General features: G+C 40.4%; 3 protein-coding genes across 12 annotated transcripts in view; 1 reads left to right on the top strand and 2 right to left on the bottom strand.

The window, feature by feature from the left end:
• camk2d2 (calcium/calmodulin-dependent protein kinase (CaM kinase) II delta 2) overlaps positions 1-7,046 on the bottom strand; it is a 32,958-nt gene extending 25,912 nt beyond the window's left edge. For 5 of the 10 annotated variants that reach the window (XM_018695807.2, XM_051070649.1, XM_051070651.1 and 2 more), the window contains exons 1-2: positions 6,549-7,044; positions 3,030-3,124 (exon numbers count right to left, since the gene is read on the bottom strand). In XM_018695807.2, the coding sequence (XP_018551323.1) occupies positions 3,030-3,124; positions 6,549-6,610 (157 nt within the window). In that variant the 5' untranslated portion in view covers positions 6,611-7,044. Of the gene's footprint in view, positions 1-3,029; positions 3,125-6,548 lie in introns of all 10 variants that reach the window. The other 5 variants (XM_051070648.1, XM_051070650.1, XM_018695808.2 and 2 more) reach the window with 2 other exon arrangements.
• A 1,456-nt stretch (positions 7,047-8,502) lies between these two features.
• On the bottom strand, positions 8,503-9,880 carry LOC108896630 (permeability factor 2). The gene is made up of 4 exons (XM_018695862.2): positions 9,589-9,880; positions 9,339-9,459; positions 9,108-9,194; positions 8,503-8,966 (listed from the first exon to the last, which is right to left on the bottom strand). The coding sequence occupies exons 1-4, from the start codon at positions 9,653-9,655 to the stop codon at positions 8,954-8,956; spliced, it is 288 nt and encodes a 95-aa protein (XP_018551378.1). The 5' UTR covers positions 9,656-9,880; the 3' UTR covers positions 8,503-8,953.
• A 4,383-nt stretch (positions 9,881-14,263) lies between these two features.
• LOC108896631 (interleukin-8) lies at positions 14,264-16,714 on the top strand. Its single transcript, XM_018695863.2, has 4 exons — positions 14,264-14,468; positions 14,649-14,781; positions 14,942-15,028; positions 15,696-16,714. The coding sequence occupies exons 1-4, from the start codon at positions 14,417-14,419 to the stop codon at positions 15,706-15,708; spliced, it is 285 nt and encodes a 94-aa protein (XP_018551379.1). The 5' UTR covers positions 14,264-14,416; the 3' UTR covers positions 15,709-16,714.
• The last annotated feature ends 159 nt before the right edge of the window (positions 16,715-16,873 follow it).

Genomic DNA, 16,873 nt, shown 5'->3' with positions numbered 1-16,873 from the left:
TCCCCCCTGTCTTTCTCACTCCCACAATCACATCCCCTCTCTCTCCTCTCCCTCCTTCCTTTCACTTCAAAGTGAGGCAAAACAGAGTCACAGTGACACACAAATGAAAATGATAAGAGAGAGGGTTGGGAAAGCAGGAGAGAGTTGTATTAATAAACAAATCCTTATCTCACCTGATGAGGGAAAGCTACAGATGGGGTGCGATGAGCAAAAAGAAAAGATGTGCAGGTGCAAACATATATCCATATACATCTATGTATGTATATAGTACACTGAGGCAGACTGGCTTACTGACATCTCAGCAACAGCTATCATCTCTGTTACCATGACACCTCCACATTACAAAAATAACAATAGCGCACCCCAGTTACTGCAGAAACTGTCCAGTCTGAAAGAGGGTCAGTTATGGATCAGTGGACTGGAATGACATCAAGCCAGGAACAATGATAACTGATGGGACTTTATCAACATAGTACAGTTGCAATAAATGAACAATAGGAATTCAGAAAAAAAGGATGAAAAGCATCATCAGCACTGCATCAAAACACATATTACTAAATCTTTGTTTCGATTCCTCTCTCCTTGTAAATGTTGCCTTATTTATTCACCCTATGCCACTCCCAGAGTGCAATGCTTTTTTAAAAATTCTAAACATCTTTATTGTAATGGATTTAACACTGAAAATCTACCCAACTGTTGAGACAAGCTGAAAGGGTCACATAGCTAGGCAACGAGGCTAGCGCACAGATACGCAACCAAGGACACTCGTGTGCAGAAACTATACACACACAAACAGATGAGGGATTACAGACACACACACACACGCAGCACATCACAAGCAAATACAAAGTGACAAAAGATGGCAGACAGAGTCACAGTGACAGGACAGTGAAGCATGCATGAAGGGAGAGGACAAATATTCAACTGCTGTGAGGGATACAGCGTGCACAAACGCACACAAACACACACACACACACATACTTCCATGTTGACTTTCCATTCTCTCTTTCTCTCTGATTATCTGTCTCTCTCCCTCTGCTTCCTAGCCTTTTCTTCCCCCTCTCTCTCTCTCTCTCTCCACTGCTTCCTCTCATTCACTGACTCATCTGCTGCTCTTAATGAAATGCTGCATAATCATGATTGCAGATTGCAGGACTGTGACTGGTCCTATAGGCCCTCCACACATGTGCTCATGCATAACCAGAAACACCAAACACACACATACATGCCTTGATCTTCCCGCATTCCAGCCATCAATCCTATCCTAAACCCCTTTCAATTATATATATTCACACACACACACACACAGTGGTAGAGTGGGGTTGGGGGAGGTCATGATCCTGCCAGAGAGAGCGGAATCAGAGTTGCAATTCTAGGGCTTATCGCTGAAAGAGGGTAAGACCACATCTGACACGCCAGCACGCCCAGTATGTAAACCTCTACACACACAAATACACACACACAGGAAAGAGGGAGAGATAGAGAGAGTGTGTGTGTGCGTGTATTTGTATCTGCAGACCCACATGCATATGTGGTGAGATAACCCTTTGCAGTATTTTTGGAAAAGCTATCCCAGCATGCAAGTGGTGAGACACTGATCCGTCTGCCGAGGTGTCTATTACCAACACTGCACTCAGCAAGCGGGAGGGTCAACATGGGCAGAGGAGAGACAGAAGGAAGGAAAGAGCAAAGGATTGGTGAGAGAGGGAGAGAGAGGGAGGCAGAAAGAAAAGAGACGCAGCATGTGGGGAGCAAAGAAAGGAAGAGATAAGGAACAGAGTGATGGAGGAAGGAAGGCAGGGATAGGAGGTGAGAGGTATTAGTGGGTAGAAGTACCTGGTGAGAAATTTGACAGCGTCTTGTAAATCACCAAAAAAGAAAGAGAAGAGAGAGAGAACAGATATGAAAGAGGGGAAAAAAGAAAATGCAAAATAGGGAAGATGAGTAAATGCATAAGAGCAGAGAACATGGAGAGGGAGGATGCTGAGGAGGAGGAGGGGTACTAGGAGCTGTTGGAAAAGAATAAAAGGTAAAATTCTGCAAAGGGGGAGGAGGGTGTTGCTTGTTATTACTACAACACTATAAGAAACCATAAATTTGTATCATCATTCTATGGGCAGTGGTGCAACATGTGCAACACAGCCAAGGTCATTTCTAATAAATTGTAACAAATTTCAGATAGAAAGCTCAGCTCACATCTACACAAGCCTGACTCCTTGTGTGGTATGACAGCAGTCATTGGTTATCACAGGCAAGCAAGCGCTGACAAAACACGCCATTGGCTGAAGAGAAGGAGAAACAGCAAAGGTGCAACACACCATTGGTTAGTAATCACGAATATGCTTTTGGCGGTTCCTGGGTCACATGTGTGCTTGTGCATGCACGTGTGTACGTGTGTGAGCTAGTGTGTGTGTGTGGGTCCCAAGCCCGAAGCAACCAGGCCAGGGGCTACAATTACAGTGACGGATGTGAAAGAACTGGGTCGGCTTCGCAAGAGATCTGCCCCTGGGACGACAAGACCAGCCAAAGCCCTGAATCAATACGGAACACGCGCATGCGCGCACACAGGCACGCACGCACACACACGCACAAGGTTGCGTGTGACAAACATTAACATAGAAAACAAAGGACAGATATGAATAACACAAAAAGGAGCATGTACTACGCAGCACAAAAAAGTGCAAGCAGGCAAACAACTAAAGCATTGACTTGACATGTTTTTCACCTTTTTCACCTCCCAGAGAACTTAATCAACCAAAATCCAGATGAGTCTCTGGCCCTGTGTGCCTGTCTGTGCTTCTCACTCACTGACTCTCACTCACTCACACACACACACACACACACACACACATACACGCATAAACTTGTTCTCAAAGCCCCAAAGCCTGTTTCAGGGGCAGTAATGTTCACAGCTCATCCACACATAACTCAGTGGCACTTGGGGCATATTTTTCTGCTCATGCGTGGTGTGTGTTTGTGTATGTGTGTTCCTGTAACATGTTTACATGTGTGTCATTTGTGTTCCCTACCTCTGGCAGAAAGCTTCTTGGTGTTGATGATTTTGGCAGCATACTCCTGTCCAGAGGAGATCTTCACACACCTCCTGACCACAGAGAATGCGCCCCTGAAATAAATACACACACAGAAATATGTATTAATGTAATAATGTATTCAGAAAGGTCAAAAGCTGTAATGTAGGGCAGGATCCATACCAGCCAATGTATAATCAGATAGTGTGTTTCAAAACAAGGGTCCAGAAAGAGAGGCGTATTTCAGAAAGCTTTGTCTGAGCCAGCCTAATAAAATTGAACCAGATACTTCAGACTGAAAAAAGTCTGAGTTCTTCTTTTTAATTTGCCAATAATGGCAGCATGTGTCAAATTATCATAAATCTGACATTCGCTGCAGTTTATGACTACTACTCTGGAGGGATGTTTCCATGGTAACGTATTCAAACTGCTTCATGAAACAGGCTTTTCTGATTTACTGAATAAACCTGGCTTTTCTAATAATCTTGCTTTGTGAAACAGTCTTCAGATGCCATAGATGACTAATTACAAATGTGGCTGAGCTCAAATTTGTCACACTTTCACATAAATATACACAGAAGTGTAGATGCAGTAGCACTGCAGCTACTCACACAAACCCACTCACACACCACACCTACAGAACACACTGTCCTCATCACTACAGGAGACCACTAACCCCAACAAACGTGCCTACCAGCCCACTATTGTTTCAGCTGCGTGTTGTTCCGGTGTTTCAGGCACATGTATGAAGATCAAAAAACTAGGTCAGCTATATTTGAGGGAGGAGAAGAGCAGAGTGCCGCATCTCTCATCTCTAAATGCAACCACAGAGCGGTCCAGCCTCAGCTCCACCGAGCTCTGCAGCCATGCAGGCCGCTTTACTATACAACCTTCATCTCTGTCTGTGTGCACGCCTTTTCTTTCAAATAGAGTCTGTGCCCCTCCGCAGCAAAATCCTGTCTAGCTCCAGATGACATCAGAGACATTCTCAAACAGTTTGAAGCACTTGGATAAGGACATGAGACAGACAAAGCTGAGAGTACTCATTACCTCAAATGAACCCTGTTCTTTCACCTACGTTATTTCTAATGGTGAACAGCTGCGTCATAATGTTACAGTACAGTGTTTATTTGGTGACAATATGATAAATAACTGAAGCTATGTAATCGCTAGCTACTGTTCAGTGTACAGCAGTGTGTACCATGACCATGTTATCTAACAGCCTCTGGAGCGAGCAGCTTGCCACTAAAGCTTACCTCTAATTTATACGGGATTTGGTAGAGGAAATGGTCATAGCATAACATGTTACATAAGAATTTCACATGACTATCCTTCGTAGTTGGGCAGTATGGCACTGTGAAATGCATATGCTAACTGAGTCTGTACAGTCCTACCTTACATAATGTACAGTAACAGCACAGTTAAGTTACCTGAGCTTTTGTGTTTCAAAGTAAAGGCATGTAGATGTAACAAGCCAATTTATCTGCAATGGGGATGTTTAGATTTTTTCAAAATAAGTCAAATTTGCTAAAAAAAAAAAAAAAAAATGATATAGCACAAATGATGTATTTTCCATATTAAGCAGATGGTATTACTTGTAAAGCCCTGTCATTACAGCTCACCATTTCACAAACCATGCTGATATGTCTTAGAAATGTTTACTTTTTTTTCATTAATTTCATAAAAAATGTCTGAAAATCCAATTAATTTCTGCACAATATAAAATTCTATTAGCAGACTCTTGCAACTTGTTCTAGTTGTGTAATACTGCATTTATTTGTCAGGTACAATAATTTTCCTGGACAACACAGTGCTGCCTTTTTAAATCAATCCTCACTTAAACTGCATAAGCACTCAACAATAATGTAACAGACAGAAACAAATGCAGGCTTGATCCTCTCTGTGATGGATTACACAGCTAGTCTGCTAACAGATTTTTGTAAAGGACAAAAATCAAGAAAAACAACCAGCTGCCTGGACTGGTAGGAAATATACAGCCAAAAATCTAAATCTGCATAGCATTTGTTTGAAAAACCACAAAAATATACAGTAGACATGACTTGTTGATGTAGTTGTCAGAACAAGACTTACAAACATGCTGGTATGCATGTTTCCCACTTATTGACTTTTCCAGCATCTTGCAGCATGTAACTATCTTATAAAATAATAATTTCAGGGTTATTGGAACAGTAACTATATCCAGGCATTTGGTCAAAAACATTGTGGTATTTTCATTCTACCAGCACCAGCTAGTCTACTGTATGTGAGTGTGTGGTGGGGGGGTGCTGCACTCAGTAAGGCGATCAGGTGAGTTAAAAGGTACTATAAAAGCAATATGGCTGCATTATTAATGACAGATGGTGTAAGATGAACACAGCATAGGATCATAAAGGCAGGAGGCTGAGGCTGTAGGAGAGATTTCCTCTTCCTCACTAGAAACACAAGCTTCCAGGGGGGGGTTGATGGGAGATCAATTCCTCCGGTTAAAATGTTAAGTGGGAGACACTGGGTAACGGGGTACACACACACTCTCTCTCTCTCTCTCTCTCTCTCCCTCTCTCTCTCTCTCTCTCTCTCTCTCTCTCTGGCTGTACGTCAACCCAGGCCGCAGACATCTGGGATTGTGTACACTGACCGCGGGGTGCTGGACAAACTGCAGGTCAGGCAGTGCACGAGCACACAAATGTACTTACTTATACTTATGACTATACACATACATATATGCATGTACACCGTGACATACACGCTTGAAATCCTTACACATACACATGCATGGACGCGCGCGCACACACATGCAGGTACACGGATCTTTCTCTCTCCCTCTCGCTCTCTCTCTCTCTCTCTCTCTGTCAGGGGTGAGGAATTCCCTGCCTGTGTCTGATAATTGACCGCAGCTCGGTGCTTGGCTGGGGAATGTGTCATCGCCGAATGCATGATCTGCTGTCGCATTACAGAGTGTGTATTTCTGTCACACGGGAGGAGGAGGAGGATTTTGGGGAGGGGGAGGGAGGATGGGATGAGGGGTAGAGAGGGAGGAGGTGGGTTTCTAAACCTCACCATTTCACACACCTCGATGCATTTCAACCCCGGTTCAGTTTACAACACAATACGGGGAGCTCCTCGCCCTCCTGTGGCACCCCGAAGGTCGAAACGCAGCATCAGTGGCTGAACGGGATGGAGGCGAATGACGACACGCTCGACACTCGACATCTTCTTTCGTAATCACAAAACGTAAGCAGGGCTTCAAATGTGGGATTAAAACTAACAGGATGCCATCGCACGGGCCTGCATGCTACATGGCAGCGTATTTAGCCCCCCCTCCCCCCCTGCATCATACTAGGTTTCATGGCTACACTATCAGTAGCGCGCGCGCACACACGCACGCTCTCAAAAACGCACAGACACATAAAGCTCGGAATCCGCGTCCCTAAGCCAAGGCGGCCTATTACATAACATCCCTGTTTCATACAGGGATGATGATAATAAATTAAAAAAAAAAAAAAAAACATGCTTCCTTACTTCCCCAGCTCCTCGAACAGTTGATATTCGTCAGTAAACCTCGTGCAGATCGTTAACGCCATTCTGAAGGAGTTGCCAAAGGGGTGTGCGGAGACGCGGATAAGGTGCTCTCACAAACGGGATCCGCCAGCAGTCGTCAACACCGCCCGGTTTTGTCCTGGAGACCTGCAAGCCAAACGGAAGGATTCATGCACAGCTGAGGCGCATCGGCGGGAATCTCTGATGGGATGATTTCTGCGGCAAAAACGCTGCCTGCGCGGGTTGCTTCAGCCTGGGCGATGGGGGTAGCTTCCGGCGTTGTCGTTCAGCTGTTTCTTTATTTTATTTATTTATTTATTTTTCCTTCACATGCAGCAGCTTGTCACAGCTCGTGGACGCAGCATTTTGTGTGCATATCGGTATCTGAAGTGCGTGTCCGTCCAGCGCTGAGTGTTGTCTCTCTGTGCCCCTCAGACGCCGCACTACCGCACCTACCCCCGGCTGTGGGCTCAGTCCCTCCCCTTTGCCTGCATCCTCACACAGGCCAATAACAAGCATAATAATAATATTAATAATAATAGTAATAATGAGGAGAAGAAGAAGAAGAGACACTTTCTTGTAAATATATACAATAGCAGGCTATCACATGTGCATGTTTATGTAGCCTATCTTTAATGGAGCCAAAACTCTGAAAAGAAAATAACCAGATTGTTTATTTAAAATGAAATTTACCAGAAACACACAGTACTTGCACACAATGTTTGCTAATCACAACATATCAGCAGACTTCCCAACATGCATTGTTACAAGAGTTACAACTCCCTGTAGAGCCTTTTTTTGTAGTTTGAAGTAAAAAGACATGATGGAAACCTCAATATATCATGTGGTTATTTCTTATCTCAGTAATACAAACAAGTTAACCACAGTGAGGGTTAGTGTCAACATTAGTTTCTGCTCATGTGCTCTTCAAATTCTACAGTGCTTCGTGTTTGTGCTTGCTGTAAACTTTGTTGTTTACATAGGATAAGAGTGAAGCATATGCTGGGAAGACCTGAATGCATCAGCATCATCAAATAATTTCTAGAGAAAGAAGAGATGAAGTCTTCATCACCAGGCCATGAAGAAGTCACTGTGGCCTAACAAGCTGTATAATATAGGCAAGCATGAAGATGGTTTATGTTCACGTGGGAGTCCAGAAAGTGTGCCCCATGCCCCATACATTCAGTCTGCTGCTAATCTAAGCATTCACATCAGTACAAAACTAGTTTATATAAGCACTGCACATAAGGTTAATACCACAGCACCCCGTCATGTATGACTGAGTTATGAGATTGTGACTGTTTTGTGGTCTTAATATGCTTACACCTTCAATTAACTCACTTTTTTAAGGCAGCAGGGGGACTTACATTTTGAGGCTGAACCAGCTTGAACTCAGGGTAAAGTCCCATGGCAAGATAGTGAGGTCATTACACCAACAATATCATGTGGTGATGTTACAGTCCAGTAAGGAAGTGTCAAGAGGAAGTTGAATTCAGCTGATCCAGGACAGGCTCTAAGCATTTCCCCATATGTGTTAAAGAGCTTTCATTGGTAGAATACTACATTAGGAGTTATTTTTGTGTAATAAAACAAGTGAATGTAGTATATGTGAGAATTTCTGTCCCATTACAGTGTCACATCAGTTTTAAAATAATCAAGTAAAGCCTAAGAGAACATATTTCATTCAATTTGTCTTGTTTAGTTTTTTTAAATTTACTGTGTACAGTATATGTATAATCCCCTCTGCCTGAATTTAAGAAATATTCTAAAAGTAATAGCAAAGAAAAAAACAAAATATGTGGTACAGATATATCAGTTACTACAAGCTAAAATTCTTGGTTAATATTGGAAATCTCATGACAAAATCCTTTCAAGAGACATGTAGCATGAAAGGCTAATTAATAATATGTAAGAAAGACAAAATAAAGCAATTCAATTTCAATTTCTAGTACTATTACTATTTCTTTATTTAATCAATAGGTTATAACAGTGAAAGTACACAAGTGACTCCAAATGCATTTCATAAATATGTCAATAAATATGCTTAGCACATAAATTAGAGATGAGAAAACAGTAATCCATTCTTACAAGAGGAGCAGCTGTTGGATCAAAAAGTTACTGGCTAAATATAATATAATGTAAATAACATATAAGTACCCTATAAACAAGCACAGACTTGTCAATAAATAGCATGTTTGATACAAACATAATGCAAGTGAGTAAATCCTGTTCCAATTCAAAAGGTGATCAGGACATTAAGCAGTGCTCTCATATTAATATGAAATGAAGGTCAGGACTTCATCATCTGATCAAGCAAATACTTCTGGGTAGTTTTTCATTTGTCCAGAAATGGCTCAGACTCATGAAAGGCGTCTCACGCCATCTGCTCAGCGTCTTCTGCTGCAGAGAGAGGAAACAGAAAATAATGATTATTTTGTGTTTTCAAAAGTGGACTCTGACATTTTCTGTCACATTATCCAGTCAAGTCATGAAACTGTTGTGTCTGAGTGCCCTTATACTGTATGACTGTCCTGTACTTACTTGGACATGATCTTCTCAATCACTTTCTTCACCCAGGGAGCCTCGGGGTCTAGGCAGACCTCTTGGCCTGTCTTTTTCAGGGTGGCACTGCAACATCAAGTAAGACACAGAGACACAGTCAGACTCTGATAACAACCTCACGCCACAGCCATAAAGTGACAATGGCAAACTCTCCAAGTGCCAACATCATTGCTATCTAGACGGGATGAAGGCTTTGAAATGAGGTCTTACATGATCTCAGTTTCCTCGCAGTGAGAGTTGGCAGGAATCAGCTCCACCTTCTCAATGTGGCGGCCGATGGGTTTTCTCTCTGTGCTGATGCAGCGGCAGTGCAGCTCTGGTCCCAGGCTTCCTGTTAGGAGACAGGAGTCACATACAGTCACTAAGTGTAATAGTGTTTGCCGGTATGTCTCCATGCATTTAGAAGAAGAGAGCCACAAAGTAGTGACAGTTCAGTTACTGAATAACAAAATGATCTTACCTTCACTGATGGCCAGGGAGGCCAGGAGCACGAACATAGCGATGACGATGACTTTGCTGCTCATCATTTTTGCCCTTTGTAAATTTTGCAACAACTAAACCAGTAAAAGATAAAAAATGTCCTCTGAGGAAGACCAAAGCACAATGTAAAAGTTAAGTAAAGACAGTGTTTTGTTCTCTGCTGTATTCTTCTTCTCTTTTTGTTTGGTTGCCTCTGTCCTTCACTTTTCAGTTTCTTTTCAGCTCAGCTGCCTTGTCACTCTGCTGTTGTTTGAATCTAGCGCTGAAGAGGACTCTCCTTTTATAGCCACCTCCTGGAAGTGAGTCATATCTCAGGCTACTTCAAGTTGCGCAACCTGGGACTGTTGGCAGCCAAGTGGGAATTTACACTGTAAGGACTGAGAGACATCTGTGATTTATCATGGGAGCTCATCTATGAGCACATCACTAATGCAGAGTTATGATTTGGAAAAGCACACTGTGACTAAAAATCTGTAATAAAGCGACTGATGTGACAGGAATGTTTGAGAGTAATTCATTGCGGGTTAGGTATGTGTTGTTATTGCTGTTAACAGTGTATTGCCTCATTACTCACACCGAGATCACAGATTAAAGATTGATCAACTGACAGCTGATTCACAGATAGCATGAAAGAAAATGAACAATTAGATGCAATCTGTGACTGAGTGGCTGACAATGCAAACCTCAAATTTTGACATCTGAAATTTCACCTTCAGGAAGGGGGAATTAGTCGCATAAACTCATTAATGAACTTTGAGTTAGCATGTCTGTCACACACTCTGAAAGCTTGGAAATTAACAGGTATTGCAAAACACTGCTCTACATGCGCTGTCATATATATTGCTGTTAAATGTTTGATAATGGCAAGTTGGCATCACACACCTATGCGTTAATGTAACGCACGTCTCTCCGGACAATCACTGGCACCTTCAAACATTTGCACTCTACACTTTACATTTTAATTACGTATATTTATGTTCCTTGTAAATATAGTTTTAACTTTTGGCTCTTTGTTTATTATCACTGTTCTTTAGCACTGATATACCAAGACAAATTCCTTGTATGTGCAAACTTACTTGGCAATAAAGTCTGATTCACATTCTGATTCTGATTCTTCAGTTATCAGGAATGACAGCTAAGGTGAATGCTATATGTATACAGAGCATTCACACCTGTTCAATAAAACAATTCACGGAACTTGCCTAATGTTAATGCATTGTTAATGCTTGCGTTCTATTTAGAAAGAGACAGAGAGAAAGCCTGTGTCTAATATGAATTTTGTTTTCATCTCCTTTCCAAACAAGGCTGCAATCTCACAATTTAAATAACAGTCAGAACGAATGAACTCTTTTTTTTAAAAGTTTTTTTTGGGGGCTTTTCACCTTTATTTTGACAGGACAGTGGAGAGAGTAGGGAGAATGACACGCAGTAAAGGTCCAGCTGAATTGGGAGTTGATCCGGGGACCAGTGGCTCAGGGCACTTAGGCCCATGTGGTATGTGCCCCAACCATTCAGCTATGGGGTGCCCCAAATGATTGAACTCTTTTGACATGAATGCATCACACATTAAAAACTTGTTATTGCAAGGGCGCATGACACTCGTGAAAAAGGTCATATACTGCTAGCTCATGCTTTTGACATAACTCCAGGAGACGTGCCAAAAACCTCTATGGGACTTAAGCCTGACACAACTGCAACAAGCTCAAACAAGAATCTGCCCGCAGCCTTCACGTCATTACATCCATTCTCACAAAGCAGCAGGAAGTATGGGGTAACTTCTAAACCAGGGGGGGCAATCTTGTGGTTTTGACGCATTTTCTTCACTTGTTGCCTCACTTAAACAACACATGCTGTTTGCATGTTTTTGAATAGGAGTCAAAATTATGTCTGTTAAGAATAGAAAAGTTTTATTTCATTTTTAGTTTAGATACTTTCTTTATTGAAGGGGAAGTAAAAATAAATATTGGACCTGCTGGAGGTTATGACCAGCACTTCTAGCACTACACATTTGACCATACAGGAATGGAAACCAAATGTGGATATCACATTTGGTTACATATCAGGATCGTGATCATCATCACAGGAAAGTTTCTAATTTCCTTTTTTTTAATATTTTTTTTTTTTTACTGTTAAGCCTATGAATGTGGTGAGATAAGTGAAAATGGCATGACAGGCTGCATGTGACCGTATGACCATTTTCATTTATTGGTTTTTCCCCTAGGTTTACCCTGGGGTGGTTGGGATTTAGTGGTAATATCAGATGATTTTTAGAGATAGATATGGAAAATATGAGTGAGGAGAGAGGTGTTAGGGTCTGAACATTTATGGATTTTCATGCTTCTATGTACACAACAAAAACATCAGTAAATCAAAAGCACTTTGATTACTGCAACAAATATTATTAAAGATAGATATTATTTTGTAGAGAACGATAAGTTTAACACACACACATAACAGAGGAAACAGACTCTGCAGCTTCGTGGTATAATAGAGGAAGTGTTGCAAAATCTTCTTTGAGGGCATGATACATAGATGTTTGGATATTCCAAAACTTCCCCTTGACCTCAGCAAAAACTTTTATCGTTGCAGTGAAGAAAAATCAGTTGTTTTAAATCAAAGTCAGCTTGAAATGTGACTGTTAAAGCATGTTATTATGAGTAATAATAGGGGTTAAATGGTATTGCATTTATATGGTACTAGTCATATTGACCACTCAAAAATGATTTACACTACAGGTCATACACAGAGTGCATTTTATTTTTTGGCGGGGTTCAGTATCTTGCTGTAGTATACTTCAACACACGGACTGGAGGAGCTGGGGGTCAAACCACTAACCCTCTTATAAGTGGCTACCTCCTGAGCCACAGTAAAGACAAGTATTGGATGGATTTTCATCTGGTGCCAGCAGGTTGACAGGTTAGCGTGCAAAAACAAAAATATTCTCCACCTTACCCACACCACTCCACATATCTTGGTGTAGGTGGGTTTTGAAATCAGAAAGTATCAAACAAGAATAAAAAACAGATGACTGCCTGAGGAAAAATTGCGCCTGCTCTAACTGTGGATTTGTCTTTATTAATTGATTAAGTGTTTCAGCACATGTAACCCCTCTTCAGCACTGATACAACTTTGCATAACATTGCATGGTGCAGTAATGGTCTGCTTAGCATTCCATATCAGAGCATACAAGGGCATAGAATATAATGTTGTGCATTTAGAGAGAGGTTGCTCTGCCTGAAAACATTTACAAGCACTGCCTTATCGTAAAGCATGGTTTATGAGCCAAACCAAACACAGGCACGTGATCTAACCCACACTGATACTGAATGGAGGTGAATACAGGAGTTGGGAAAATCAGAAATGAATCATGAACTTGTCATCGCCCAGTCCTTTTCATTGTTTTTCTTTGTGTTTGAGATGTAAGCTGCTGGGATTACTTGAGCATTACTGTGCTGCTCTAGTATAAGTATTTTCCATTGTGATGTGTACACAGCAGCACACAGTTGGTTTACTTGAACAAGGGTGGATAATATTGATGATATACAACTTGAGGAAATAACAGCTTACCCAAAAGCACAGTCAGAGGCAGCAAGACTCTGGGGATCTTTGGAAACGTCAGGGAGTTTTGGGGGTTTACAAATAGCTGGGTTGATGACTGACTGTTTTTTTCCCCTTCACACAAAACTTTGAGTTGGGGTATCTATCTGAGGATGGATGGCCCTGCAGGATTTTACATTCCTCGTCTGTGTAAAAGTGTCCCTCTGATGTTACACGTCATGCCAGGACATGCTAGCTGGCATGTCATAACCTATTCATGCAAAGACTTTTAAACTTATATTTGCAAGTATGGCATGTATTGTAGGTATACCTAGACTTTTATTTTATACAGGACAAATTTACACTGACATTAATAATAACTTTTAAAAACTGTCTTAGTCTTATTCTTTGATTATATCTGTTATGGAACTTTAATCATTACACTTACTCACTTGGCAGATGTTTTTATCCAAAGAAACTTACGATTGAGGAGTAATGCTAAAGCTTCAGAATAGTTGGACACCATCTCCATGTGGCTGTACCAAAAAAATTTTAAAAATTAAAAAATTTCTGTGCGCTTTTGTGATTTCTTTGAAGTACAACAGAAGTGAAATTGTTCAGCGATGTTGCAAGGCTTTTTGAGGTTATAAATCAAAACAGGATGTTTCAACATGCTGAAACACGAGAGGATAGAGGCATAGAGTAGATAATTCTAACGGTAATTCTTGGTAATTCTCTGCTAATTGACCTAAGCTGCAGCATTCCTGTGTCAGCTTTAGTGGGAATGTGATTTTCACATGAAAATTAAGAAAGTATTTTTAATAAGACATCCAACTCCCAGATGTCTTCTTGATGTGACCCAAGTCGCTGTAGCAGCACAGCAGAACAAAGCAATTTGCATGGGAAAATGAAGCTTGCATGATAATTCCATTAAAAGGTATTGCTGCAATAACTAAATAAAGAGTAAAATAACAAGGAACTGTTAAATTCTCGTAAATCTAAATAACCATCATTGGTCAACTGATTCTAATTGGATAAAGAGGGCAGTGCTAAAATCACAAACCACAAACTTGGTCCAAAACCAACAAATGCTCCCATTTTCTTCCTAGGAATAAATAGGGGAGGGAGAAGGGAAGAAAAGAGTTTGCAGAGCTGACTTGCATAACAGTTTATGACTGTGAAGGGAAGAGCTGAGGTTTATACAGCTGCCTGCAGTCTATTGACTAACACTGAAGAGAGATCATATCCCTAACTCCAGCTGCAGAGCAGATATGTCTGTCATCACTGTTGTGGCACTTCTGTTTCTTCTGACTGTTCCTGAGGGTGAGTCTCATTTGTCAATCAGATGTGATAAGAATAGTTATTCCTTAGAAATTTACATTCAACGCTTTACTTTATTTGTTGCCAGTATCCATGCACTCTGTGATTTGTGTAAGGTTCCTGCTTGTGCTATGCATTTGCATACAGATACTGATATCCTTCTCTAACCTCACACAACCTCAGCTATCAGTGTGGGAGATCAAGGAGTGATCCTGCGATGTCGATGCATCATCAAGGAGAGAAAGCCCATTGGACGTCACATAGAAATGGTGGAGGTGATCCCTGCCAGCTCCCACTGTGTTGACATTGAGATCATGTAAGTCCCAGGTCTAAAGTTCAGCAGTTTCTCTGTTAATTTGTATCCAAACACTTGAATGTCTAAGCCAGTTAATTGTGTCTGTATGGGTCTGATGTAGCAGTGTAAGGTCTTATACTGTGTCTTTTGTCTCGTCTCTGACCTGTCTTTGGTCATGCAGTGCCACTCTTAAAAAGGATGGGCAACAAATTTGTCTGGACCCTGATGCCCCATGGGTCAAAAAAGTGCTTAGGAAGAAACAAGCTGAGTAAGTCCATCTACACTGTGTTTCTGTGAATGCATGAACAGTTTAGCATAAGAATAAGGCTTTATTTGAACCCTGTCATGCTTAGGATAAGCAGTTGAAAACAATACAATTGCACAGTCTAAGGGAACTTTTTTTTTTATATAAGGGTATTTTCTTAGTGTTGACTGGCAGGCTATTTTATGTCAGTAGTATTAAGTGTTATTTATTGTGTTGACACACTTAGTCACAGATTGTGGAATGATAATATAGTTTCCAAAAGAGATTTCAGATCACTTCCCCATTAACTTTCCAGGAAGGAAGCTGGTTGATAATAATTCATAAACTGGTGAAAGGGGTGTGGTGGGCCAATTGCTGAACACCAGAGATGGCATTCTGGTTTACAGTAATAGAGCAGTCCCACTCATAAACACCAGTCATGTCAGTGAAAAAACTTTAATGAATATTTTTAATCAATTCAGAAACTCATACTTGGAATTCATTAAATTGTGATCATACAGTGAACAAATAGTCCTATGCCACAAATTTCATATTCAGTGTGTGTAAGTTAAGTTGCATAGCCTTATACCTTGTAAGATATATATATATATATATATATATATATATATATATATATATATATATATATATATTCATTTATTTATTTTTTTTAAATTGTATCTCTTTTTAGGCAGACACCTTGAAGAACCTTAACCCCTACCCATAACAGGCAGGTCAGATGAAAAGATCATCACTGAGGTTCAAAGTGGATGCATGAATTGCACTTATGGAGCACAAAGACTTTATTTTGCATAATGGAAAAGATTCATGTTTTACCTAAATCATCTACCCAACTTTTCAATTTCCTGAGTGCGGGTGAGAAAGTGGTGACACAAACCTATATTCTGTAGAATATGTTAAACATCATATCTACTTACTCTTAAAGAGCAATTTTTGTAAGCAGTTAAAATACTTGTGTTTCAATTCTGTAACAGGCTTACCTTGATTTAAAAAAATAGTGTAAACGCACAATAAATGTATTCTATTAGCACAACAATTATTTTTCTGTAATGCTCAATACAATGGAAAAATATGGGCACAAACTGAAGATAAATGGGATATTAGAAGACTGCAGGCTGCAACTTGTGTGTCTGGTGTTGATGTTTTAACATCAGCTTTGTTTGGATTTTTTTCTACAGTAGAGATTATATAGACACTTTATATATACACACACACACATGGAGAGCACTTAGTTATAATAAAAGAACATAAAGTGCATACATATTGAAACATATAGTAAAGTAATATAGACCTTTATTGTGCAATATTTCAACATCTTGACTAGTGTCACACTTTTATATCTTTGAGTGTAATTTGTTACGCATCTAAAAATATACACAACTATATGACATCTACCATTATGATGAACATCTGGATAGAGCTGGCAAAGCATTTGATCTTGTCTATAATATTATAACTGATATTTTCAGTTAGGACTCATTATTCTTCCTTTGGGATCTGACAAAATCTCTTAGAGGGCATACAGAATATCGCCAAAGGTTTGTTATGTCCCTTCACATTTTGTACATCCTGTATCTATAGGGACGTGAATATTGTGTGATTGTCCACTTCACTCTTCTCTGCTAAACATTCTCAGTTTCATTTTGATGTTTGTGATGGAAAAACACAGTAAAAGTTCTTTTAAACACAGTTTGGAAAACTTTTTTATCAGTGTTTTGTGCATGTCATGTGGGACCTAGTACCTGCAGAGTCAGATTAAATTCTCAGTGGAAGAACATTGCCACCTCTTGGACAAAGGTGCACATCATCAGGGCTATAATCAGTTATTGTGGCTGTAAAATGTACCCC

Source organism: Lates calcarifer, linkage group LG5 (genome assembly GCF_001640805.2).
Source record: "Lates calcarifer isolate ASB-BC8 linkage group LG5, TLL_Latcal_v3, whole genome shotgun sequence".
In the NCBI taxonomy this organism is placed as follows: Eukaryota; Metazoa; Chordata; class Actinopteri; family Centropomidae; genus Lates; species Lates calcarifer.
The sequence above is the reverse complement of the archived record's forward strand: the minus strand, read 5'-3'. Positions and strand labels throughout refer to the sequence as shown.